The 26,643-nt window shown below is 53.2% G+C and overlaps 2 protein-coding genes across 6 annotated transcripts in view; both read right to left on the reverse strand.

Annotated features, from left to right (window-relative positions):
* Positions 1-2,593: 2,593 nt before the first annotated feature.
* On the reverse strand, positions 2,594-16,428 carry ITGA2B (integrin subunit alpha 2b). Of its 2 annotated transcripts, XM_013046021.2 has the most exons (31): positions 16,163-16,428; positions 14,157-14,278; positions 13,971-14,068; positions 13,695-13,860; positions 13,490-13,536; positions 13,368-13,413; positions 13,146-13,274; positions 12,737-12,784; positions 12,531-12,574; positions 12,330-12,383; positions 12,141-12,193; positions 11,727-11,938; positions 8,673-8,855; positions 8,397-8,442; positions 8,191-8,295; positions 8,049-8,104; positions 7,804-7,955; positions 7,531-7,656; positions 7,075-7,142; positions 6,811-6,958; positions 6,407-6,499; positions 6,093-6,172; positions 5,693-5,773; positions 5,473-5,572; positions 5,215-5,367; positions 4,972-5,097; positions 4,681-4,791; positions 4,397-4,510; positions 4,059-4,160; positions 3,755-3,868; positions 2,594-2,844 (listed from the first exon to the last, which is right to left on the reverse strand). In XM_013046021.2, the coding sequence occupies exons 1-31, from the start codon at positions 16,348-16,350 to the stop codon at positions 2,788-2,790; spliced, it is 3,222 nt and encodes a 1,073-aa protein (XP_012901475.1). In that variant the 5' UTR covers positions 16,351-16,428; the 3' UTR covers positions 2,594-2,787. The 2 variants fall into 2 exon arrangements, with proteins under 2 accessions (XP_012901475.1, XP_004772590.1); XM_004772533.3 differs by lacking the exon at positions 4,681-4,791 and having other exon boundaries at positions 16,163-16,424.
* A 3,934-nt stretch (positions 16,429-20,362) lies between these two features.
* GPATCH8 (G-patch domain containing 8) overlaps positions 20,363-26,643 on the reverse strand; it is a 113,964-nt gene continuing 107,683 nt past the window's right edge. For all 4 annotated transcript variants that reach the window (XM_004772527.3, XM_013045935.2, XM_013045936.2 and 1 more), the window contains one exon: positions 20,363-26,517. In XM_004772527.3, coding sequence (XP_004772584.2) covers positions 22,629-26,517 — 3,889 coding nt within the window. In that variant the 3' untranslated portion in view covers positions 20,363-22,628. The remainder of the gene's footprint in view (positions 26,518-26,643) is intronic.

A 26,643-nucleotide genomic window follows, 5' to 3' on the forward strand; every position in this document is an offset into this window, starting at 1 on the left:
TGAGAATTGTAATAATCTCTACCTCGTGGGGCTGTTGTAACAACGGTTAAATGTGATGATGATATAAAGGATTTCTCAGATGCCTGACAGGAGCAGGGGCGCAATCAATGGTGTTCCTGTCCGCCCGGGTTGACGTGGAGGCTCACCTCTGCTCAGGTAATGAGATCCTTCATTCTTGGACGGTCATAATGTTTGGGAATTTCTTCTAGAGATGCAAGCGCCCTTTTCCTTTCCCCAAGAATCACCCGTCGGTCCCACTGGTTCTGGTTCATGAGCGACAGACTTTTCCTTCTTCCTCCGCCACTGAACCCCACATTTTGAACCCCACATTTGAAGCCTGACCTAGGCTCAGCCAAGCTCACTTTCTTTCCAGTTTCTGGTTGTCATTCTCATTCAGCTTCTGGGCTGCCAAATCCTCATCTAATTTGATATTATGCTCTTGCTTTTCCTTGGCTTTCACCTGCTTCTCACGAGGTGGTGCCCCAAGGGGAACTGGATACCTAGAGCAAGGACCTTGTCCCCCAGAAGACAGCAGGCTCCTCTCTTGGTTGGGTCCCCTGGTTGGCTCTTCTGACTTAAGGGGACCTTGTTGTAAGTTTGTGATACCAGATTCTTTTTCTCTTCCTCTCCCTTTTCCCTTCCCTCCTCCCCTCCCTCTCTTTCTTGTCTTTCCCTCTCCCCTTCCCTCCCTCTTTCTCTCTCATAAATTTCCATCTAACCAGATTTTCCCAGCCCTCTTCTTATGTAACCAAATTTTCGCAATCTCAGCACAGGATTTAGCACTCATCCCTGGTGAATTTCATCTTGTTGGTTTCAACCCAACTTCACAATCTGTCCAGGCTGCCTTGAATCGGCTGCAGTCACCCATTGTGTTGGAGTTCCCTCACAGCCAGCAGCCATCTGTAGGGTGGGAGAGAGCGGCCTCCCTGCCTCCATGGAGGGGACTCAGGACAGTGCTAGGCAGCTCAGGGCTGGGATAGAGCTTTGGAACAGCCTCATAGGGATCTCCTTCAGCTTTATCAAAATTGCTCAGTTTTAAATCCAGCTCATGTTCTGTCTTGTCTATAAGGGCAAATGCCAAATGCTTTGCGGGATCAAGATCGACTGTCTGGCACTATCCAGTCGCGATGGTGGGGTGGAGAGGGAGTCTGGCTGGTGTGTAAGGATCACAGCAGCTTAATCTTTTCCTAGGAAAAGTCACCCAACTAAAAACCTGTTCTGGAACTTGCCATGCCATGGATGTCAAATTGTTTCCTTTGCAAAATTTACCTTTTATCCCTTTGGGTAAAATCAAATAGCAGCCGCGCTTGTGAGGTAAGTCTGTTCCTCAATGGCCTCCCCCAACACCTGGCATCTAGTCCCAAGTCCTACGAATGGCCAAAAGGTGCTGCCTTCCTGCCCCCACCCCTGTCCTCATCTGGACCGTGTTGGCCTCCGGTCCACGGGTCTCCTTGCTTTCACTTCAACACCTCAAGCCTGCTCTCACCTCAGCGCCTTCTCAGCTGTTGCTCTTTCCATCCAGATCGCGCTCTTATTCCTGAGCAGCCACCAGGCTCATTCATCCCTCTCTCTGCTCCCCTCATCAGAGAGGCCTTCCCTGACGGCTCTAACTAAGATGGCAGCTCTCTTCCACATAGTTCCACCAGAATCTCCTTCCCTGGGTTCTAACTCCCAGTACTGACCACCACTGACCGCACATGTACATGCTCATTTATTCTTTACCCCTGGTTGAATGTGAGTCTCACAAGGGGCCAGAACTTGGCTCTCTTCACTGCTCCATCTCAGCGCTGGCAGAGTCTCGGGCACATGGGAGGGGCTCAATCAATATTTACTGAACCCATCAATCAACACATTTCTCAGGACTCCAGGTGGACCCCCTCCCCCTTCCTGTCTATCCTGGGACTCCAGTGTTGGCAGGCAGAGGAGGGAGAGTTGTATTCTGCTCCTAGCACCCCTGCCTGGGGTGCTTTCCTAACTGAACAGCTTCTCCTTGATGGGGAGGAAGGGGAGCTGGACAGCAGAGTCTGCTTTCCTATCCCTGGTGTGCTTCTCTCCCTGGACAGCAAAGCCTTTTCTCCTCTCCCTTTTTCAGGCTGAGGGCTTAGTCAGCTTCCCTCTGCCCCCTCTTCACTCTGAAGCCGGCTTTAAAGGCGTTTTGTTTGTTTGTTTATTTCAATGGGAGTGGGGAGTGCAGGTTATGTTCCCAAATCCCAGGTCCACTTGAGAATTATCTCTCCAAAATCATGGAAAAAAAAAAAATACTGTTTAAAGCTGTCCACAAGAAAAAAATAAATAAATAAATAAAGCTGTCCACCAGGGACCAGCCTGCCTTCTCTGATGCCCCCAGTCTCCATATGCACCCAGCTACCCTCGGATACCCCATCCCCCTCCAGTCTTTCTTGGAGGCTCTGCCACCCTTTCTCCTCTGTTTTGCCCCCACTCTTTGCTCCCAGAAACTCCCAAAGACAGTAATGGACAACTTTTGTCTGTAACAGGCAACTCTGCTCACACTTCTGCCAGCCCCAACCCCTCTCTCCAAGCATCACCTGTCCCCGGTCCCCTTCTCTTCACTGACCCGAGTGGAGACAGCATGCTGGGGATTGGAGCTCTTTATTTGGCAGCAGGGAAAGGAGTGGCCAGCTCTCACCAGAGGGGGAGAATCCCAGGAGGCCTCCATGGGACAGCTCCAAGCCACGGGTGAGCAGAGCTGGGGGGAGCACCTTGAAGAAGGGGCAGAGCAGACACAGCTCCCAGCCTTCCTCATAGGACAGGGCATGGGCCACCCCCTCATTCGTCCTCCTCATCTTCTTCTAGTGGCGGCCGGTTGCGCTTGAAGAAGCCAACCTGGGGGTGCACAGGGGCCGGGGACAGGATGTAAAGATCATCAGTGGGCCCCCGAGCAGCAGTTGAAGAAGCAGGCTAGAAAGCAGCCAATCACAAGGTCCTCTCCCCGGACCAGCACACTTAGATCCCCCTGCGTGCACAAATGGAGGCCTTCCCCATTCTGAGATAACATATGTCACAAGTTACTGTTTTTAATTTTTTTCCCCCTGAATTTTTAAAAAAGATTACTTTTTTGAGAGACAGAGAAAGTATGAGCAGGGAGGAAGGGCAGAGGGAGAGGGAGAAGTAGACTCCTTGCTGAACAGGGAGCCCCATGCAGGGGTCAGTCCTAGAACCCCAAGATCATGACCTGAGCTGAAGGCAGACGCTTAACGGACTGAGCCACCCAGGTGCCCTGCCCTTTCCCTGAATTTTTCTTAAATATTGGCTGCTAGGTCTCCATGTGACTCAAGCTCACAGTGACATGTATTTGATGACTATAAGTCTAATGCATGATTTTCCCTAAAAGCACTATGACTTCCCAGGGCTTGAGCACTTAATTGAGTTTGAGAACAGCCCTCCTGGCACAGAGGAGGGAGTGACCCCGCAGGGCCTCCCCAGAGGGTCTGCATCAGACTCAGAGAAGGAGTCTGGAGGTGAGCCCTGTCCTGCTCAGCAGCCAAGGAATCCCTGAAGGCAGGGCTCCCTTCCTGGGACTCTTCCTCTCAGCGGGAAACAGGCTGCAAGGCCCTAGGGATTTTAGGTGCCCCTCTCCCAGGGGTCTGTGGCCTGGGAGAGGTTCTCTGGAGAACAGCACTTACTAGTGGAGATGCGGACAGACCCTGGGTCACCATCTCTCTGCCTCCCTGTGAGGTCGGGCAGGGTCAAGCCTGTGCCCACCCAGGGACCCCAAAGTCCCTTCATGCCTCACCTTCCACATGGCCAGGACCAGGAGAGTGAGCAACACCAGGCCGCCGAGCACCCCTACCAGTACCCACCAGATGGGAATGTCCCGCTCCAAGGTGCGAAGCAGCTGCGTCTGCACCTGAGGGCAAACCCACATGCTTTCTCAGACACCTTGACACCTGCCTCTCCCAAAGACTCAGACTTGTGGGCTGAGGACCCCCAACCGAGCCACCCACTTGTGCCACCCCTCAGACCCGGGGATGCCCCGCCCCCATCCTGTGGGGCACGGAGGCTTGGGAAGACAGTGGGTCCCACAGGCTTGTACTCACCAGAGCTTCCCCACTGGGCAGGCTGAGGGCCGGCACAGCGTAGGGAAGCGAGGAGACATTGAACCAAGCTTGCGACTGCAGCACGAACTGATCCAGGGGCCTCTGAACGGGGTGCGGTGAAAGCCATTTACATGGGCCTGCTGGTCGCAGGAGTCCTGGTCCTGGCCTAATCCTGTCCCCTCAAAAGTAAGCCCAGCGCTCACTCCCTCTTCACCCCTTGTGGCCCCATCTGGCCCAGAGCAGGCGTGGTCCCTGCCCCCATAAAGCCCCGCCCCAGCACACACCCCCATAAAGCCCCGCCCCTGGTATTCTCTCCGCCCCCCCGGCCCCGCCCCAACCTGTTGGAGGCTGGACAGCTGCAGGAAGGCCAGCACCCTGACCATGGCCCGCTGGCCTCGCGCCATCTCCTGCAGCTCACACTGCACCACCGTATGCGGCCCCGAGTCGCAGCTCTAAGGGGATGCGTCATCAGTTCCCAGCCCTTCGGACCCCTCAGCCCTCACCACCCCAAGGACCCAATCGTAGAAAGGGGCAGGGAGGACAGGGAGCTCCGGCCACCCCCACCCCCAGGAAGAGCTTCAGAATCAAGCTTCTGCCCTTATCTCTAAACGGGGCTGCTCACAGGGTTGCAGAGATGCAGGGAAAGGGCGGGAAGAAGGGGGTCATCATACAGCATTCGACACCCAGAATTTTTGTAACTCTGCTTTGGCATGTCTTCATTTTCTTTAACGTACTGGGAACATTTAAAGATTCAAGGACCCACAGCGGGCCCCAGACACAAGCCCCACCCTTCATATTCACCTGCGGTCCACCCGAGGCCTGCATCACACCGTGGGCCCCTCGCCCTGCCTCCCAGAGCCTCTGCCCCTGCGCCCCAGGGAGGCCCCGGCTGGAGACCACGGAGCCTGCTCACCAGGAGAACTGGATCCTGAGGCCTGGCGGGCTGGTCGGACCCTGGCAGGGACGCCTGTCTGCGCTCCCGCTTGTGACGCCCAGGGGACGTAGGGGAAGGGCTGGGGGTAGGCTGCCTCCAGTTCAGCTGGGGAGGCAAGCAGTTGGTCTGAGCTCCACTCATCCCGCCCCCCAACTCCGGGAGGGGCTCTGGTTGATGGGCTGAGGCCCCAGCCACAAGTCTTTCTTTCACCCAGGCTCTCACCTTGTAGGGGTTAGGTGTGGGCTGGGGGGAGCACTGAAGCCCCCCCTGGGGCTGTATGTCCAGGATGTAGAGCAGGTCGGAAGGCTGGGACTGGCCAGGGAGGCAGAGGCTGAGCCGGAGGCCACTCGCAGCGCCAGGGCCATTGTTGTGGAGCTGGCGGGTGGTGGTGGTCGGATGTCAGGTGGCTCAGCGCCGACGGACGGCGCAGCTCCTGGGCCCTGCCCCACCCCAGCCTGGGTCCTGGAAGGCCCTTCCTACCTCGTAGGTGTGCTCCACTTTGGGGCCCCAGATGTTGGAGCTGTTCTCCCTGCTGTCTTCTTCTTCGGCTATTACCACCAGGGAGGCTGGAAAGGAGTTCCTGTGGGCCCCGAATCCCTCCAGGTGAGCTTGATCAGCTGAGTCACCTGTAGGGGTTCCCCCAAGGCCCTGTGAAGCAAGGGTTCTGCCCACCATCTCCCTGGTCTGTCCCTGGTCTCACCCTCGAAGCTCCACGTGGGCCTCTGCCCGGACCGGGACATCCAGCAGCACAGCCTCGCTATTCGGATTCTGGCTGTTCTTGCTGGAGGAAAAGGGATAAGGAGAAGCAGGTCAGGCACACAGCCCAGTGGACATCACAACTCTCTGGGGCAGGGCCAGAATTTCAGGCATTTGGGAAAGCGCTAACCGCACAGTCAGCACGCCGCACTGAAGTTAGACCTGTGAAAGAGCTTCTAGGGCTCCAAGACTCAGAAACAAGTCTCTGGGGGAAGAAAGGGAACGGGGAAGTCTACAGAGCAGACGTTCCAAAAGATCCTTCTGGAAGGAGGGCCTCTGAGAGTGTCTGCATCAGGATCAACCAGGGGAAGGGTGGTGGGTAGGTATGTTCCCCAGTCCAGTACCTTCTGATCTGCAGCCAGAATGACACATGCTCGCCGGCCTCTTCCAGGTTCTCCACACTCACCAACATCGTGATTCCTATCTGAGAGACGGGGAGGGCCAAAGTCACAGCCCAGACAGATGCCCACTCTGGGCAGCCTTGTCCCATTATCTCAGAAACCCACTGAGAGAGGGAAAGCCACTAGGCCAAGAACACAGGGAGTGTGAGGACCAGGATTCCCACCCAGAGCTACAGGACTCCAAGCCCAGCTCCTAAAACTCAGCTGTGTCTGAGCCCTGGTGGCGAGGACCCAGTACCCATGCCTTGGGGCCTCACCCGGGCGTTCCTCTTCATGGGGTTGCCCAGCTCACACAACACCATCTTGGTCTCATTCTCCTTCTTCTGGTTACAGATGAGTCTCTCAAAGCCCTTCAGGGAGGGAGTTTCAAGAAAGAAGATGGTTGGGGTATCTTAGGTATATGTAAGCGCTCTCGGAAAGTCCGGAGGGGGCTTGTGTGCCGGGGTGGAGAGGTGGAGAGTTCCTGCTAACACCTAGTTCCTAAGCCATTTTCCTTTTGGGCTTTAGAAGAGCCCTCGGATTTTACGCTATTAGCAAATACTCCTTTTCCCAATTACAATTACAACCATGCCTGAGAAGTGGGGCCTCTCAGCTGCAAAAGGAGAGGCAAGGCTCTTGCACCCCGCAGGTCCCTGGGAATGCCCCCGAGGTGGGGCCTCACCTTGATGTCGCTGATGGCCCGCATGTAGTGGGCACCTGTGGGCAGGTGGACGGCCAGCTGGGCTTCGTAGGCCCCCTCGCCCTCATTGGCTGCAATCATCCGCAGCTCCAGCACGTTATTGGCTCCGATGAGGAGTGGGGACCCCATTCTATGGGGAGAAAGGAGTAAAGCGGAGGAGGCCTGGCCCCGGGCCCAGGGTCTGGGTGGGGTGAGGGGGGCGGCCCCAGGTGGTGAAGGGGCATCATGGGGCCCACGCCTCCTCACACGCTGGCGGAGAGCTGGAGCTGGGGCACACACACGTCATCTTCCCCACAGTCCAGGATGATGCGGGTCTAGAAGAGGCACAGTGAGGGGTGCGGGTGAGTTGGGGACATGTGAAGTTTGGGGGGTCACATCAGGGCCAAGGGAATTAGAAGGTCCGAGGATGAAAAGGAGTTTGGAGCTGACACCATCTACATCAGCGTTTGGGACAATATCAGGACAGTGACATCGGGGTTTATGGGTTTGTCGGAGTTGACAGGTGACGTAAACCACACGTGGGGCTTGGAACAGGGTTTAAGGAATTTTGAGACTTGGGGGTTTTCATTAAGGTTTAGAGAAGACATTGGAGATGAGTAGTCACATCAAGGTTTTGGGGATCCTGTTAGGAATTGGACACTAACCCTAACCCTGACTTTCTGGTAGAGGTCCTGCCCCTCCATTGCCCGTTTCCCCCCAGACCTGCTCTTGGACATGGGTGTCTCCGTGAAGCACGACAGCAGGGGCTACTCCATCCTTCCTGGGCTGCAAGGACACATTGAAGCTGAGCATGATGGGGCTCAGCTTGTCCCGGAAATCGGCCTCGTCCTAGGGAGGGGACAAGAGTCAGAGCAGGCACCCTGCCAGACACGTCCCATTAACCACTCCCGTACCCCTAGCCCCAGGCCCACAACCCAGGGCTAGAGGAACAGGCTTGCACACATCCAGCCCTTCCCATCCCCCGCCCGGGTGTACTCGGAGGAAGGCCATGGTGGTGTGACAGATGGGGCTCTGTCTCCCGCCCAGGTCCAGACGCAGCATGGTGTCCACCAGTAGAGAATTCAGCAGAAGCACCCGCCGGCCCTGGCGGGGCTTCTGCCGGTCCAGCTGCAGCTCTGCATTTATGGCTGGCAAGGCGAGAGGGGAGGGTCAGGGTCTCCCAGGCTAGCCTCCAACGGAGCCCAGACACCCCTCCCTTCTGTTCCCATGACGACACTCACGCAGCTGCTGAGGAATGTTGTGCCCAGTAGCTCCTACGCACATCTGTATATTAAAGCTGCAAAGATAGGATTTGGGCTCAGGAGCTAGGGCCCCTTAAGGTTCCAGACCTCACCCGACCCATCCTTGCCCTCTGCCTCCTACCAAGTAACGCGCTTCTGGGTCTGGGGCAGGACACAATTCTTCACAGCAGGATTCAGTGAATCTTGTACCAACAGCTGGACACTGGCCATCACCACTGGCTGAGCTCTGGCAGAATGGGGAGAGGCTCGCTATTGTGGATCCTCCTGGCCCAGGAGCCTTTGATGGTGTGGACCCTCCCCCACAGTCCCCCTGGGGCCAGCACTCACCTGTACACAGCCACCTTGTTGGCCCCATAAGCTCCCACCAGTAGGTCTACAGATGGTGGAGGGATCAGAATCACCAGTTAGAGGAGGCTCGGGGTCTTCAGGGGTTCCCACACCATTTCCCCCACTGGAGTTTTGACCTACCCCTCACCCCCAGCTTCCCAGCCTCCCAGAAGGGTCAGAAAACTCAGTGAGGCCTAGGCCCCTGACTGTGTCTTTCAGCATCTCCGGCTAATACCCAAGAGCCCTTCTGGGCTACTGGAGGCATTCCAGGGGCACCTGGGAATCCATTGTCATCGATGTCTGTGGCACCTCGCAGGGAGAAGCCGAAGCCAGAGCCTGCTGGGAAGGGGCTGTCCAGGATCTGGGAGGGGCGTGAACTCAGCCCCTCACTCCCACCCAGGAACACCAGCACTTGGCCCCGACCACTGGGACCTCCATAGGGGGCGGCCACTGCAACATCTGGAAGGAGCAACAGAAGGGCAATGGCTGTTTGCTACCATTTTCTGTTTTGTTATCCAGGTGGCCCCAAGCTCCCCCTCCCACAGACTCCAGGAGACCAGCAGAGGGATACAAAATTCAGTGTCAAGGAGGAAGCTGCCCTTCCCTCCAGGAGTTTACAACTCAGAACAAAAGAGACCCACCAAGTAGGATGATTATAAAAACAGTAGCAGCCCTTGGTGTCCATTGAGGAAAATATATTGACATGATTTCATTTAATCCTGAAAATTGGGCACTATTATTCCATTTTAGATGAAAAAACTGAGTCCCAGAAGATTAAATAACCAAGACCTATTAAGTAGTGGCCCCCTTTTCCCCTAAGGAACTTCATCCATTTCTTTCTCTCCCTCCCTCCCTCCCCCCCCCCCTTCCTTCCTTCCAGACTATTTGTTTAGAGAGAGAGAGAATGCCTGTGTGTGCTAGCAGGAGGGATAGAGGGAGAGAGAGAATCCCAAGCAGGCTCCACGCCCAGCACAGAGCCCAGCTCGGGGCTCTATCCTATGACCCTGAGGTCATGACTTGAGTCAAAATCAAGAGTCAGATGCTTAACCAACTGAGCTAACTGAAGGCTCCCCCTTCACCCCATTTCAATTCCACCATGCGAACTCAGAGCCACACTAGGGGCTTGTCATCACTAATAACTTTTAAGACCACTCTTGAAAATGTATTTGTTAATCATCATAATCTTATTAATTTGTAAGAATCCTTTACATGTGACAGGAATAAGAACTTTTATGTATATGTTGTAACTGTCTTTCCTTGTCTTCTGACTTTGTTTTCTAAGGACGTTTTTTTCCTTTAAAAAATCTATTGATTTTTCTGATTGAGTTACAAAGAATTCATCCAAATAAGACCACCCTGACCAGTCTCATCCCCAGGTTCTGGGCCTCCCCTCTCTCCTGATCATTAGCATATTTTTTTTTTCTTTAAGATTTTATTTATTTACTTGACAGGCAGAGATCACAAGTAGGCGGAGAGGCAGGCAGAGAGGGGGGGGGGGAAGCAGGCTTCCTGCTGAGCAGGGAGCCGGATGTGGAGCTCGATTCCAGGACCCTGGGATCATGACCTGAGCCGAAGTCAGAGGTTTAACCCACTGAGCCACCCACGTGCCCTAGCATCTCTTTTTTTTTTTTTTTAAAATATTTTATTTATGTATTTGACAGAGAGAGACAGCAAGAGAGGGAACACAAGCAGGGGGAGTGGGGGAGGGAGAAGCAGGCTTCCTGCCAAGCAGGCAACCCAATGCAGAGCTCGATCCCAGGATTCTGGTATCATGACCTGAGCTGAAGGCAGACACTTAATGACTGAGCCACCCAGGTGCCCCTGACCTTTAACATCTTCATCTCTTCCTTATTTCTGACCATTCGACCACCCCGGTCATATCCTCTGCCACCTTACCCCATTGCCAGGTCCTCAGCAAGTCTGGCCAGACCTCGGCAGATGGGGCCCCAGGGATTCCTCGCCACCCATGGAAACTAGGGATCAAGATGCTGCCCAGCTGTCCTGAGGGGGTCTGCTCAGCCCCCTCTCCCACTCTGCTCACACCTATTTCAAACTTTCTTCAAGCTCCCAGTCCCCTACCTCCTTCACAGAGAGAAGCAGTCCCACTGTTGTGGTGTAAATGCAAACCCACTTTCCCCAACTCCTGTGCCCTGCCACCAGGCTAAACAATCCCAGCCCAGCCTCGCCCACCGAGCATCACGGGGACCCTCCTGCTCGCTTCCCTCACCACCCTGTTTCCCCACCAGATCATGTCCTCCACATTCAACCTACTTCATCGGCTTTGAAATAGAATAACCTTCTCTTGAGCCTCCTCTCCTTTCAGGAATCATTTCTTTCTTTCTTCCTTCCTTCCTTCCCTCCCCCCTCCCCTCCCCCCATTCCTCCTCCTCCTCCTCCTCTTCCTCCTCCTTCTTTTTGTCCTTTCACAAACTGGTTGCGAGAGCTGTCTACACTGGCTGCCTCCAGTTCTTCACTTCCATTCCTGACTCTACCCCATGGCATTCCGACTTCTGTGCCTACCCAGCCCTGAAACCACTTCCTCTCATTGTCACCAATGACTTCCTTCTTGCTAAAGCCCAATGAGACTTCTCCAACCCCATCTAATGATGTCTTTCAGAAGCATCTGGAGCCGCTGACCCCCTTCCTCCTGCTCAGAGCACTCTCTTCCTTCAGTTCAGGGCCAAGAGATCTCCTGGTTTCTCTCCTACTTCTCTGGACACTCCTGTCTCCTTTCTAGACTCACTTCCTCTAGGAGTCCCCTAAGCGCTCTTGCTCCCCAGGGCTTTGTCCGATGCCTTTTTTTACTTCACAGGTGCTGGGGACCTCTTTCACCCTCCTGAAGCCTCTGTCTCTCACTTGGAACTCTCTGGTGCCAGTGGGGAAAGCACACGTGGTTTTTCTCTGGAAGTCTGCCTAATGCTCCCAAGTCTTTCGAGGTCAAACATGCCCAGGGATGACCTGCTGATCTCCACCCCCCTGCCCTCCCTTTCCCAGTCCCGCTACTTGGCCTGAGTTCCAGGCAGTGAAGGCACCACACCCCCTCAACTCCTGGCTCTCTCTTTGCTCCACATCCAGCCACCCATCAAGTCTTAATAGTCCAGGTACTAAATACCTGTGAAATCAACCCATCTCTAACTCCACCGCCAAAATCCACAGCCAGGTGGTCACCTTCTCTTGCCTGGATGGATGCAAACAAATCCTAAGTGGTCCCTTTCAACTCTTCTCCCCAAAAGCCTGGTTCCCGGCTCTGGCGGCCCTCTGGTCAAACCCATGATCTTTGCTATGACTGTTAACCATTTCGCAGCAAGTGGGGCTCCTCTCTTCCCTTACCATTGTAGCCATCCCTGTCGAGGTCGCCCAGGGGTGCGATGGCTGAGCCAAATCGCCCGTAGAGCTGAGTGCCGGTCAGCAGGAGGCTGGGGGTGCCCAGCACGTGGTGACCTCGAGGCTGCAGGAACAAGTACACGCGCCCCACCTCGGCCAGTTTGTGGTCAGTGCGGCTCTCCATGTACAGTGGTGCGCCCACCAGCAGGTCGTGCCTCCTGCAGGCCAGACGGGCAGCGCGGTGGGGTGGGTTAGGGGGATGATGCAGGCCTGAGCCAAATCTTGCCCATTCCATTCTCGCCCTCCCTCTCCCCTCCTTGGTTGTCATGTGGGAGTGGGCAAGGAAAGGAGGAGACCGAAAACAGTCAACCCCTCTGATGACTGGGTACCCAAAACGGGTAGGGATGGGGCGCCCCTCACCCGTCTCCATTTACATCAGTGACGGTCACCGAGTGTCCAAAATAAGAAGCCATCTGCAGGAAGAGGAGGCATACTTAATTCCTGCCCCTAGACCGGCACCCTCTCTTACACATTGCCCCTCCCATCCCTGTAATATTCTAGGGTTCTAATTCCCCAGCTTCGGCCACCCCCACCATGGCGGGCCTCCACCTGCTCTCCATGCAGCTTGTGCAGTGTCCGGTGGTTCGAGTTCAAAATTTCCACCTGCACAGAGAATGCAAGGAGTGCCTCATTCTTGCTCCCCAGGAGAGCCTCCCATTGAGAAAAGGCAGGAGGTTTAGAGGGCTTGTGAGGCTGAGGAGTGGGGTCGGGGGTTTTGGGATGCCCTGTGGCGGGACAGGGGGCACTCACCGCTCCCAGGGTCCAGCTCCAGGTGGGGGCACCGAGGACATACTCTGGGGAGAGCCGGACCCCAGAGTGAATGAAGTCCTTTGAACCTACCCACCCCACCTCCCACCCGCCATTCTGCAACCCAGGGGAGACTTCGGTGCAGGACTTGTAAGTGCTCCTCCCCGGGGTTGGGGTTCCCAACCTTTGCCCCTAAATGGATTTCTTGCCTGTGGTGTTGAGATCCCCGTCGAACTCTCCCACGGCCACCGAGTACCCTGAAGACACAGCACGAATTACTCTTTCTGAGAGGGCGAAGCAGGGAGAGGGCCAAGGGACAGGAAGAAAGGGTCTCAGGGACCACCCAGGCCAAACCCTGCGTTGTATTGACGGGAAAACTGAGGCCAAGCCCCGCCCTAGGCCACGCTGCGAATCCAGGGTGGGAAAGGTAAGCAGGGGTATATGGGACTTGCGCCGTGGCGAGAAAGCTGTGGGCACAGAGGGTGAAGACGTCTTAGGTGCGGGGTTGGCCAGCCGAGTTGGCCTGAGGGCGCTCCCGCAGGGGCAGGACCCAGCCTGCGGAGTGCGCGGTGATGCTTTGAGGGCGCGGGGAGGCTAGAAGGGAGGGGCCGGGATTACCCCGGTAGCCGTCCTCGTACTCCGGCTCGTAGGAGTCCAAGGAGAAGCTCTGAGAGGCCACGTGCCACAAGAGGGTGCCTGGGCGGTAACTCGAGACGATAGTGGCAATGGGAGCCCGCGCCAGCAGACCTAGGGCGCGAGAGACAGCGGGTGTGGGGACCCAGACTCCTGGAGTCTCCCCAGGCCCAGAGAAGGGAGGGAGGTGTACAGATGGTCAGGTACCTAAGAAAAAATAGCCGCCAGGGGCCCCAAGCACCAGCTCTCCAGCCTGAAAGGGAAGCCCAGGAAGTGAGAAGGAACCCTGCTTGGGAGCCGCCCCCACGCCGCTTGGGCTCCCTTCTCGCCTCTGTAACCGCGGAGCTGAAGCCCGCTTCGCAGCAGCGCCGGTCGTCTATTGGGGGACGGAAGGAGGAGGAGTTAGCGAAGGGGCGGATCCGGGAGTGTGCGCGGGCGTCGGGGCCGGGGCGGGGCCGGGGTGGGGCGTAGGAGTTGGGGGCGGGGCTTAGGGCTCCGTGAGTGGGCGGAGGCCAAATGGAGAGCAGAACTCACTAAAGCCGTTTTCCTGGTAAACCTGGCTCATGGTGTTATCCCGACAGGGCGAGTACTCCGCGCGGGCGCCGTTCTGGAGCTGAGCCAGGAAGCAGCCACCTACGGGCGTCTTCTCAGCCTCTTCGGTCTTTTCTAGGGCGTTCCAGTGCTGCCAGGGGGCGCAGGCCTGGAACAGGGCCACAGGAGAGTGGGGAACCAGCGGGAGTCGGGTCCCCTCCTCCCCCGCACGTGTCCCTGCCCCCGACTGCTCTCGGTTCCCCGTGCCGCAGCGCCCACCACAATGTTGTCCTTCCAGCTGACCACCGACGCCCCCAGTCCTTGCCGGGACTTGAAGGTTTGGAAGGTGTAGGAGCCTACTTGTCGGGTCTCATCATCTGGAGGGCACAATCAGGGTGCGGCGCTTAAGCACGGCTGTCCACGCCCCCTGTAGCCCCTCCTTTTCCCTCCTTGCGCTGGACTCACTGAGGTCGAAGGGCAGCATGGTGCACTGGGTGCCCTCGGCCTTCCAGGGGCACAGGAACACGCCGCCTGTCTCCTCCTGGCTGGGGCCTAGGGTCCGTGGGGCGCCCACCACGATGGCCACTCTGCGTAGGAAAGCTGGGTGAGTGCGGGGCGAATCCCGAGGTACCACATGCCCTGGCGCCTGCGCTGAGAGCACTACCCAGAAGGGCTGTGTGCCTTGGAGGGCACTGGATCATCTTCCCTCAACCGGGCATCACAGACCATGGAGGTCAGCCTGTTGATGTTATGGCCAGGGAAGCTGTCTCCCAGCAGGGAAACCACGTGCGTAAAGTAATTTAGTAAGTTAAGGGTAAAGCTGGTACTATAACCGTTTAGTTTGGTTAGAATATGAAGAGTTTGTCTTCCTTGCTGAAAAAGATCTCCTAAGATCTGCACACCACCCAAACTTCACATCCCACACCCTTGTGCCCCACACCTTAAGTCAGGGGTTTGTTTACATGCTCCCTGGATTTTTTTTTTTTTTTAAGATTTTATTTATTTATTTGACAGAGATCACAAGTAGGCAGAGAGACAGGCAGAGAGAGAGAGAGAGAGAGAGGAGGAAGCAGGCTCCCCGCTGAGCAGAGAGCCCAATGCGGGACTCAATCCCAGGACCCTGAGATCATGACCTGAGCTGAAGGCAGAGGCTTTAACCCACTGAGCCACCCAGGCGCCCCTGCTTCCTGGTATTTAAGACTGTTACCAGATACCTTCCTGAGAGCTAGGTTTAATGGTGATTAGGGAAGCTACTGAGCCCCTCTAAAGTGGGGTACTGATATAACAGGATCTTAGTAGATGTAAGTTCAAGTCATAGTTCTACCATATATAAATTGGTGACAATAATGCCATGTTTTATTTTCTTTCTTTCTGTTTTTTGTTTGGTTGTTTTTTGTTTGTTTGTTTTTGAGCTCACAGGATGTTTAAGTAATGCCTATGAGGTCAATATCTGCAGAAAAAAAGGGAACGGAATGCCTATGTGGCTCAGTCAGTTGTGTCTGCCTTCGGTTCAGGTCAGGATCCCAGGGTCCTGGGATCGAGTCCCATATCCAGCTGCTTATTCAGCAGGGAGCCTGCTTTTCCCTCTGCCTGCTGCTCCCCCTGCTTGTGTGCTCTCTCTCTCCAATAAATAAAATCATAAAAAAAAGAAAGAAAGAAAGGGAAAGGAACAGGAGTGGGTAGGGAAAGGAGTATGATGCAGATTCAGGGCCAATGACAGGTGTGGCTCAACATCCTAGGAGCTCTGGAACTAGAAGGACCTTTCAGAACCATCCCAAGTTGAGGTGAGATCATCAGACCCTTCCACATCTCTCCTCCCTCCACACTCCTCATTGATCAGCCACTGGTTGTAGGCCACCTTGGAAAGGGGACTTTGGGGGAGGTGACTCTTCAGCAGAGGAAATCCCCCAAGAAGTGGGTACTTGAAGACTGTCTGCCATCCCCAGGGGTGGGCATCCTTGCGGCTACCACAATAAGTCATCATGCAGGGTAGTTACTGTAAAGAGAAGGAACCAGGATTCTATTCTTGGAAGTCTGATTTTGCCGCTAATTCTGGCCGTGAATGCTCCATTGTTTCTTTTCAAATATTTGTAATTTTGATGGGAATGAGGGGCATGGGGTAGAAAAACAAGGTGGGAGTGGGGCAAGTCATTTTAAGATAAGTGCTCCTCTCTGTATTTTGAGGAGACCAAGGTGGCATCGGTCATACAACTGAGCCTTGAGGGAAAAGTAAGCCATCAACTTTTATCTTCCCTTTGTTCTGGCTGTAGTGTTGGTGCCCACCTCTGCATGTGTGCCCCTCCCTGACACTCTAACCTGAGCTAGTTCCTGCCAGTATTCCTAAAAAGAGCTCACTCTGAAGTAGAGCCTAAGAGTCTCTTTCCTCAACCTCTAGGTAACAAATGGGGAGCTTGAGGCTCCCAGAAGTGGTGATGGTCTCTCCCAACACCCAGACTTCAACCCAGGCTCACCTCCCTTGGTTGTCCTTGTAGAAGTCCAGTGAAAACCCAAAGTGGCTGCCATTGGGGCCTGTGTACAAGGTGAGTTGCCTTGGGTCCAGGTTCAAGGCCCAGGCCGGGGGGAAGGCCCCAGGTCCCAAGAGCAGCTGCACCCACTCCAGAAGCCAGAGGGCATGAAGTGGATACACAGCTCTGGCCATCTTCCTTCTCCCACAACCTCCTCGGCAGGAATGGACTAGCTCCTTCCTCTTCCTTTTGGTCTCCACCGCAGGAAGGCTTTTCTTATCAAACTGGAACCCACTTGCTGAGCAGTAGGCAGAGGAAGGAGCTACAGGCCCTGGAACCATATGATTTCTTGGATTGCCAGGAAGGGGGTGAGGCCACCCTGGGGGTGGATGCTAATGGCTGAAAAGCATGACTCGCCCCTTTTCCTGAGAGTAGTTTATCACCGAGTCCTATTGGTTCTGCCTCTTAACTATGTCTCTTGAATCTTCACATTTCCACCACCACCATGCTAGTGGAAGCCACCATTCCTTTCTGCTTGGGGTGGCATAACCGTGAACTGGTCCATACACCTCCACTCCAGCCGCTTTACAGCTCTTTGTCCTGCCTGACAGCTGCCTGCAGTGCTGTGGCCCACTGTGACTTGGTCAGCGGTGGAGGAAGGAGGAAGCTGTTGTCCCTTGATAAGACTTGAGGCTGCTGTATCCTTTTGGATAAGGCACTTACCCACTTCCTCCTCCCAGGGTCTTGGTCAGCCGTATAGGTACAATAAGCTGCTTTACTCTCCCTCCATCTCAGGCCAGGTCTTAGTGCCGCCACCAGTGCAGCCGGTGCTGGCGAAGGGGAAAGGAGATGCAGTTAGAGTGCAGTCCAGACTATTCTGGCTCACAGGCTCTGGGACCAGACGCCAGCTGTTCAGCTGAAGGCAGACCCTCCACTGTTTCTTGGGTGACAGAGCTCTTGTCCAGTCAATACTGGATTCTTATGGGCTCATTGCCTAGGGGAAGCCTCCCTCGATTTCCCCAGGCTGGCACTCTGCAGTTGACACATGTGGGCACAGCCCTGATCATGCTGTTTAGTCACGGTCCATTCATAGTGACACTTGCTTGTGTCCGTGACTCACTCCCTCGAGAGTAAGGTTCCTTTCTGCGGCCGCAGGGCCTGGCCGGGAGTCCTGCACCTAGTAGGCATTGCTGACAGACGGACTGAACGGGAGTGCGCACTGAGGGTAGGCGATACAAACGTAGAGTCACACAGTGGAAAGAGAAGGAACGGTTCTGAGCAGAAAGGCAAGGTAATTTTCTCTGGATTACAGAAGAGGAGTGCCGAATCTTACCGGCACTGCAGGTCTTCCCCCAGAAAGCAGGTTCTCAGGAGGGAAATTCAAGAGATCTGCTCACGGTCAAGGAAGACTGCTGCATCCTCCTTTTGCTCTCTATTTTGTAACCAAACTTAACCACCATCTTTATCCCGCCCAAGGATCCCCACCCCCAAGATTTTATTTGAGAGAGCGAGCATGAGCGAGGAGAGGCAAAAGGAGAAGCAGACTCCCTGTTGAGCAGGGAGCCCAACATGGGGCTCGATCCCAGGAGCTGGGGATCATGACCTAAGCCGAAGGCACACGCCTAACAGATTGAGCCACCCAGGTGCCCCCTGCCCAGCTATCCTGTGCCATCCTGGAATCCTTACAGCTCCTCTGTTCCCCTCATAATTCACCACCTCAGCACCCAGCTCAAAATCCTATCCCTTACTCGATTCGTAATTGGATGTGGTAGGGAGGTGCCCAAGTTAATTCAAACCTTTCGCGCCTGGCTGGCTGGTAGGACAGTGGTACCATCAGCTGAAGTTGGAAATAGGCAAAGGCTCTGATTTGGGAAGGGAGAGAAGTTTGGTATTTGAGAATTCGGTTTCTCACCGGTGTCCCTTCCGAGCCAGGGCTGGGTTGATCTCCCTTCTGAGACAGTAGCCGTGGAGTGTTGATCCATGCTCCCACTTTCCCATCCCATCAACCCTGAGTCCTAGAATTCCTCAATGAATCCAAAGTTTTGTTAAGGCTTCATAAAGTCGGTAATTATTGAATTTCTGGAGCCCCTGGTGGCTCAGTTGAATAAGCATCTGCCTTTAGCTCAGGTCATGATCCCAGGGCCTTGGGTTCAAGCCCCGCCATTGAGCTCCCTGCTCGGCAGGAGGCCTACTTCCTCCTCTTCCTCTGCTGCTCTCCCTGCTTGTGCTTGCTCCCTCCCTCCCTGTCAAATAAATAAAATCTTTAAAAAAAAATTATTGCATTTCTATGTGCCTGGCACTGAGCTAGGTGATGTGGATACATAAAAATCCTTTATCATCTTTGATGCTTCCTTGCTAAACCCTTGCATAGTCCGCAGTTAATATTCTTTGTTCATATTTATTTATTTATTTTTTAAAGATTTTATTTATTTATTTGACAGAGAGAAATCACAAGTAGTCAGAGAGGCAGGCAGAGAGAGAGGGAAGCAGGCTCCCTGCTGAGCAGAGAGCCCGATGCGGGACTCGATCCCAGGACCCTGAGATCATGACCTGAGCCAAAGGCAGCGGCTTAACCCACTGAGCCACCCAGGCGCCCCTCTTTGCTCATATTTAAAAATACAGTTAAAATGTTTACTATGTGTTCGGCTTTATGTAAAAAACACTCTAAGGGACTTAGAAAGAATAAAAGAATAAATAAAATTTAAAAATTTAAATAAATAAGAAAAAAATAAAAGAAGTGTAAGAATCAGTTCTTTTCCTCTCTGAGCTTACAATTCTTCTGGGAAGCAGGAAATATAAAATGAATCACACCCACATTCTTGAAAGCCAGTAAGTTCACATGGAATGGGGAGTTAGATCCTGGTGAGCCCAGCCAGGAAAATGCTGCAGTAATTCTGATAAAGGGGACAGGAGCTGATAAAAGGGAGGTGAAGGTATTTTCTGGCAAATAATGGAAATGGTTGACGAGGCCCAATTTAGTATCAAGGGTGCAGGAGAGGGAGTACGTCCGTGTTCCTGCTCAGGTGGCTGAGGCAGGAGCTGAAAGAACCTTACTGGAATTATAGACACACACACACATCTCCCCCTGCCAGCGTTCTCTGTAGGCCAGTCTGCCTCTTTCACCGCTCCCTGCCCGCTCAGAAAGTCACTTTTATTTCCTAACATGCCTTCTTTCTGGGCAGGGATTTTGGTATTTTAGGAAAATAGGCAGATCTCAGTATCCAACCCAAGGTTCAAATTGAACAGCTTCTCTCCGGTCAAGGGGAGCTGTATGAGAGAACAGGAAAGAAATAGACACTGAACTACTCCTTCCTGAAAGGCTGAAGGAGAAGAGGAAAGCTTCTCACTGTAAATCTATGGTTAGCTTTTGATGCTTAACTTTCTCTGCCTTTTGTGATTTTTTTTTTTAAAGATTTTATTTATTTATTTGACAGAGAGAGATTACAAGTAGGCAGAGAGGCAAGCAGAGAGAGAGAGGAAGGGAAGCAGGCTCCCCGCTGAGCAGAGAGCCCGATGCGGGACTCGATCCGGGACTCGATCCCGGGACCCTGAGATCATGACCTGAGCCGAAGGCACCAGCTTAACCTACTGAGCCACCCAGGCGCCCGTGATTTTTTTTTTTTTTTTTTTTTAAACAGAAGAGTAGATAGAGGCTTTTATCTGCTCCAACAATTACAGCACATTTCCTTTTACCAGCTAGCTTTCAAGCACTGCAGTGTACTAGTAAAAGGTTAAGAACAGAAGACTGGTAGGGTATACAAAACTCCACTTGGAAGGCAAAGGCCCGGCAGGTAATTTGTAATCCCATCACCCTGAAGTTTATCCCAAATTCCAAAAATCCAAGCCAGAAATCCCAAACCCATTTAGTGAGCACCTACATGCCCTACGTTCTACCGCACATAGATTATAGACCTAAACTGAGGAAAAAAGGAGACACGGAAGAGAATTCTTGTGGGAGAGTGGAAAGGAGGTGCACATTCCAAGATACCCACCTAAGACCGAAAGAAAATTAACCGCGATTATTTCCTTCTATAGTAGTTTTCCCCCTTTACTCGGGCAGCCTGTCGGGAGCAGCTAAATCCCGAACATCATAAGCAACTCATTCACAAGGATCGATTTCCTGATCATTTCACAAAATGTTACAGGTGACCCGTAACATTCCTTCCCAACTTGAGCGGATGGGACAACAATCACCACAGACTCTGCCACGTTTCCACAAATCATTGGTTTATTAGAAAGTTCCTTTCCCTAATTTTACAGCATATATATCTCTATCATATGTGATAAAGTTAAATACAATCTGTAATGCTTGTAAGTAAGGATAGGTTATTTTTTTTTTTTTTTTTTTAAGTTTTAAAATCACTGTTCTCAAAGTTACAGAAAACTGCCCCCTGGAAGGGAGAGAGGCAGCCAGAGTATGGCTCCATCTACAAGCTAATGGGAAGCAGCACGAAAGTGTTAATACTGTAGTATTTAAATATTTACATGGGCTGAAAGCAAAGAAAAATGAGTCCCTTCACTTCGAACAGGTGATTTCATCTTTCCAGTGCTAGTTATCAAGAGTGAGGCTTCTGATCGGATGAGGAGCCTGCATAGGCAGGAGGCTCAGTCATGAGCCTTGTTTGCCCAGCACTTGCTTCTCATAAACTCAAAAACTTTTTTCTTTTGGGAATCTGAGAAGAAAGGCAGAACACAGAGCCTCGGGCCAAGTAAGCAGGGTTTACTTCTTCCTGTCCAGTGACCACCCAACTAATTCTAGCCACAGGAATACGGAGGGAACTGCTAACTGCGCCGAAGATGAGACCCGCAATATAAACGGGTCGGTGTGTTAGGTCTGAGAGCCCAGGTGAAAGGCAAGAGGAGGAAGAGGAACTGAGGTGGTACTTCCTCTGGTAGGTGTCATGGAAGGAAAAAAAAAATCTTCACTGCTTCAGCTAGGCTGGGCAGAAGGCATGGAAACTGTGAAGCAAAAGAATCTGCAGTATCTATAAATGTGCTCGCCTCCCCACATGAGAAGGAAGAAACTATCTCAACTCTATCGTCCTTAAGTCTACTTCTACTTCAGTTTCTAGCCAACCCAAAAGGCACATTAAAAAAAAAAAAATTGTCAGAGGGGGCTAAGTACTAGGAAGGCAAACAGACTGCCTGGAGCAAGGCACCCAGGAAACCCAGGAAACCGCCCCCTGGACAATCACTCTGAATCTCACTGCTTCCGGAGAGTAAAGCCCTCGAATCTCTCCTTCCTCCTCTGTGGGTCTTCCTGTTTCTCTGTACAAAACTGCAAAGCACGAGGGAGATGTCCTAACTGAGGATCCCTCTGACACCCCCAGCTGGCTGCTGCCCATTAGTTCAAAAATCCCAGTGCTGGGGGCACCACTTACTGCAAATTAACTAAACATTTCATCCCAGCAAAAGATGTTAAACAATGTTCTTTTTGTTTTAACATTTTTATAGTTCATAACTTCAAAAAATACATGAGCTTGATAAAATATACATGCTTAGTCATTTTTGCATCTAGCAGAAAACAGATACTTTATTTTTTGTTTTCATTTTATAACCTTTAAAGTTTCTTAATTCAACTAGGGCAAACATATTTACACAAAGCCACCAGAACAAGGATCACTTAAAGAGCTGGATGTAAAAAATATTATTGCAGTATACTACAAATATGGAACCTTTTTTAATATGAGCTACAAAAAGCAGCATTTACGTTTATAGAGTTCAGTGCAATTTTTTACATTTAAAAAAAATCCTATAAATTAAGAAGGAAACATCAACATGACAGAAGAAAATACACCCTTCAGACACATGAGCTCCTCTCTGGGGAAGCACACGGGCGACTTTGTTTTGCACAGCTTCTATTCATGATAGGATCTTCTTTTTCTGGGATATGCAGGTATCTCTTCTGGGATGAGGGACATGAGGACAACAGGGCCAAAAGTGTGGCTCTCTGTGTGGGAAGTGGATTGAATAACAGCCTGAGTAGCATCTGGTTCCAGGTCAGACTCCCTTTCCACCTCACCCGGGATAGCACAAGGTCACCAAGGGATGGTCAAAGACACTGAGTGGGCAGGACCAGATGGACAAACTGCCGGCCAGAGAGGAAGAGAATGTTTAAAAATTTATAGAAGGGAAGAGCAGAGGATAAAAAGTAGAGGGAAGAGTATCCAAACTTCACAGTTTGGAGATGTTGCCGCAGAGGGGTTAGGAGCACTTACTGGTGTTTCCCTAGCTTGGAAACACAGGAGAGGAAGGGACAAACAGAAAGGGGGAAGGGGGAAAAAAATCCCTGATAGTAAAACCCAAAGCAAACCTCAAATCTAAAACCACCCCTGCAAGCCAAAACTTGATTCTTTGGCTGTCAGACACTGCCCATCCCAGCTGGTACTTGCTGGTATTAATGGCTCAACACCCCCGAGGGAAGATACGTGGGTCACCTTCCCTGGCCCTACCTGGGCTCCCATCCCACAACTCATGTGCCATGGCTAGGCGGGTGCTGCAGGTCCTGACCTGAGAAGATGGGGTGAAGTAGTGGGTGAAGATGGAGGGCGGTGGCAGCTGCCGCAGCAGGCCGTGGAGCAAGCAGGGTAGGGTAGAGGGCGGCATGTGGGACAGGATGGAAGGTGAAGGGCCCAGGATGAATGGCTGAGGCGGGAATGATATGGATGGGATGGCTAGCGAGAAAGGTGGCAGGGTGACCAGGGATGATTGAGTGAGTGAGGTGGGACAAGGAAATGGGGGTTAGGTGGGGCTGGGGAATATGATGTACTTGGGCAAGTGGCTGGGGATGCGGGTGGGGGTGGATTCCAATGGCAGCAGCAGCTGCCGCCGCGTGATGCTGCAGGATGGCATGCTGGACAGTCGTGATGGAGGTGGCAGAGGCTGTGGCTGGCTGCTGGATGTGGATGGGCTGCAGGGCCGGAGTGGCTGGGGCCAGGGCAGCCGAGGCGGGGAAGGCCTTCACTTGCTTAGCCAGAAGCTGCTGCTGGATGTGCTGCTGTGCGGCCTGCTGGAGCTTGCTGTACTTCTCCATCTCCTCGGGGGTGAAAGTGATGGGCTGGCTCTCCAGTGGGGCCAGAGAAGCATCCTCAGCCCCATCAGCCGACTCAATACTAGGATCCCCACTGGGAGGTGCATAACTGGGGAAGTGCTCAAGGTCTGGCGCTATAGGCAGCAAGCTGGATTCCACAGGGCCTGGCTGACTGCCACTATCCAAGGACTCTAGGGTGTCCCCGTCGCTGGGGTCAGGGAGGTAGTTATGGGAGATGGTGGGGTCCCCGGAATAGCAGTCCGAGTGCACTGGGGTGCCTAGTGGAGCCACAGGGTGATCAGCAGTAGCTTCCTCAGACTTTGGCTCTTCTGGGGGTGGGTCTGATAAGGGGCCAGATGTTTCCTCTGAAGGGAACTGATGTCCAAATGGGGCATCGCTACCCCCTGGAGGCCCTTCTTCTGTCTCTGACTGTTCTTGCTCTTCCCCTCTTTCTAAGCCAGACTCTTCACATTTCTTGGTGTTGGGCTTTCGGGGAGCTGGGAGCTTCCCTATCAGTGGAAGGACAGGCTTATTGCCAAGAGACGGGGGGAGCTTGGGCCCAAAGTAACCTTGCGGGGGGTCCTTGAGTTTGAGCCCGGCTTTATTAGGGGTGGCCAGCACCTCCTCGCTCACACTAGGTTTCCTCTCTACTTTCCTTGACTGGATCTTCTCCAGCAGCAGCTTGGCAGTGACAGAGTTCTTGTCTTCGGGGCTACAGTCACCTTCTAACCCCCTTCCTGCACCAACACTGCTGTTCTGGGACGGTGGGCCTGTCCCTTTGCCATCGTCTTCTCTGCCATCTTCTTTCTTCCCGGGACCTTCTCCCCGGCCTGATCGAAAATAGTGGGGAGACTGGGAGCGGTAGATTTTAGAGCGGATGAAGTCTCGACGACCAGAACGTCTTTCCTCGGGGCTTTCGTGACCCCATGACCCCTTCCTGGAACCCGATCTCTGGGAAGGGCTCCTGGTGCTGCGGCTGCGGTCACGGCTGTAGCTTCGGCTCCGCTGCCAGCTGTGGGCCGTGGTGCTGCGGCTTCTCCGCTTGCTCCGGCTGCGGCTACAGCTGCTGCTGCGGCTGCGGCCCCGGGACCGCGAGCGCTCCCTGGTGTGACTCCGAGAGCGGCTCCGGGACGGGCTGCAACTGAGGCTGTAGTCATCATCGGAAGAGGAGTATTTGTGCCGTTTGGACCGGTGCTTGGAGCTGGCGTAGTCGGAGTCGTCAGAGTCATGGGAGCGCTTGGAGTGCCTTCGAGATCGGTCACTATAGTCGCTGTAGCTGTCATCAGAGTAGCTGCGCTGTCTACTGTAGCAGCTCTGGTCTGAAGAAGCATCTGAGCTACTTGAGTAAGAACGCCGGGAAGAACGGTGTGAGGAATGGTGTCGGCCCGACCGGGAGCGGCTACGGGAATGCTCACTGCCTGAGTCTTCCTCCTCTTCCTCCTCCTCGCTGTACTGGGATGGAGACTTTTGGTGTAGCCGGTGCGATGAAGCGTCATCACTGTCCTCATCTCCACTACTGGGGCGACTCCGGTGGCCGGACCGGCAGCTCCGTTTGGCGCTAGCTCTTCGCTGGCAGGATGCAGTCAGAGGCTCACCTCTGTGTTTCCGGCCACCGTGATCCTGCGAGTCGCCACCACCCCCACCTTCATCCTTTTTGCCACTGCCCCCCTCTTCAGCTGGGAGGGGCCTCCGCTGGGAAGCGTCTTGAGCTCGCCGCCGTCGTCTGGGCGGTGCAGGGCTACCACTCCCAGGGGGTTCTGGTTTGGGTCCCCGTTCAGAATCTGCCGGAGCTGATGACTTATTCTTCTTTCGTTTTCGTTTCTTGCGCTTCTTAGACTTTTCCCCAGACTCTGTCTTAGAGCTTTTCTCTTCTGGGTCAGGCTTGTGTTTCCGTTTGTGTTTGCTTGACTTTTTGTGCTTCTTTTTCTTTTTGTGTCGGTGGGACTTCCCAGACCGTTCTTTCTTGCTAGGAAGGCTCCTCCCTGTGTCCTCTGTCTCTGACCCATGGCTTCCCCCAGGTTCCTGCTTATTCAGACTGCTACAGCCAGACCCCGAAGCAGGTGCATCCATTCTGCCTCCCGAGGAATGTTCTACATTCTCTCCCCCCTCCTTGGTTTTATTTGGCTCACCAGCATCAAGGCCTTGGAGATGGTCCTTTGAGGAGCCTCCTGCATCCTTTGGTTTTTCTGTCCCTTTAGTTCTGGCATCTTTGTTCCTTGAAAGTTTAAAGTCAAAGTATAAAGGGTTACAACTGTATGAAATGGAGGGTTCTGCCTTGGTAAAAATTAAGAGTTCTGATGGCCACTGGAGGGCAGTGCTTTCATCTTTGCTCAAAACCGGAAAGAAGGGACCAGTAGGATGTTTGGGTCCCTCCTGGCTTTCTTTCCCTGCTGCGATGATCTGACAGGTTTCTTTAGAAGGGTTCGACTCGCATATTTGGTTCTCTGAACCCTTCTGACTTGGACTCTCTACATTCTGCTCACTTACATCCCCTCCCGAGGCCTTTTTTGTCTCAGCTTTGCTTCCAGGCTCTGAGGGCTCTGTGATGCTGGTTGCCGTCTGTTGCTCGGGGACTTCATCAACTGTCTTCTCTGCTCCTTGGCTTGCTGCGACCTTGATACAGCCTTTAGGCTTGGGAGAACTGCTTTTTTTGCTCTCTAGGGCATTCTTTGGGTGTATACTATTATCACCTTCCATTTGTTCACTGGCTCTCATAAAGAGTAGGAAGGGGAAATTTGGTTTTACTTTGCAGTGTGCTGGGGGAATGTAGTGGTAATACTCTGGCTCTGCAGCCCCAGCTCCTTCTTCTCGCTTCATTCTTTTTAACTTAGATAACGTCGAGGCAAGGGACCCTCCATCCTGAGGGTCTTCATCTTCTTTTTTACCATCAAGATTACTGTTACCGTCAGAGTCTCCCATCTTCTGCAGTCCTTGGTCAGAACCCTTCTCATCAGCTTTTGTTCCATCTTCAGAAGTCCCTTCCTCTGCATGGTCCTTGAAAACTGATGCTATTGATTCGAGTTTGACAGGAGCCTTCTTGGCAAAGGAAAATGACACTCCCAATTTTTGTAGTGGAGTCCCTAAATTATTCTTGATGCCAAAGCTGATGCCTTGGGAGGCTAACCCAGGGGCCTGTGCCAGTCCAGTGGTATTAGTGATTTGTACTGCAGTGAAAGGGCCTCCTTTATCTGTGGAGAATTCAGATCCCAGGCCACAAGTGGCAGCAGCACTTGTGCCACTGTTTGTAGCTGATTCATCTTTATCATCCTCTCCACCTTCTTCATCTACAGCCACCGTGGTTGGTCTGAACATGGGACCACTTCCAGGTGCACTACACAATGGTTTAGAAAAATGAAAAAAAAAAAAAAAGTTTAGAGGTACATTTAATACTTCTTATAGAACACTTATCTCTGGGGCACCTGGGTGGCTCAGTGGGTTAAGCCTCTGCCTTTGGCTC

This window comes from Mustela putorius, unplaced genomic scaffold, assembly GCF_011764305.1.
Source record: "Mustela putorius furo isolate JIRA1106 unplaced genomic scaffold, ASM1176430v1.1 tig00000487_pilon_pilon_pilon, whole genome shotgun sequence".
Classification (NCBI taxonomy): domain Eukaryota; kingdom Metazoa; phylum Chordata; class Mammalia; order Carnivora; family Mustelidae; genus Mustela; species Mustela putorius.

Coding starts and splice junctions, on each gene's coding strand:
- ITGA2B (XM_013046021.2), bottom strand. CDS start 16,350: ATGGCCAGAGCTGTGTATCCACTTCATGCCCTCTGGCTTCTGGAGTGG. Junction 7,657..7,803: donor CCACCATGGCCTTCCTCCGA/GTACACCCGGGC, acceptor TCCCCTCCCTAG/GACGAGGCCGATTTCCGGGA. Junction 3,869..4,058: donor TGCCCAGTGGGGAAGCTCTG/GTGAGTACAAGC, acceptor GTTTGCCCTCAG/GTGCAGACGCAGCTGCTTCG.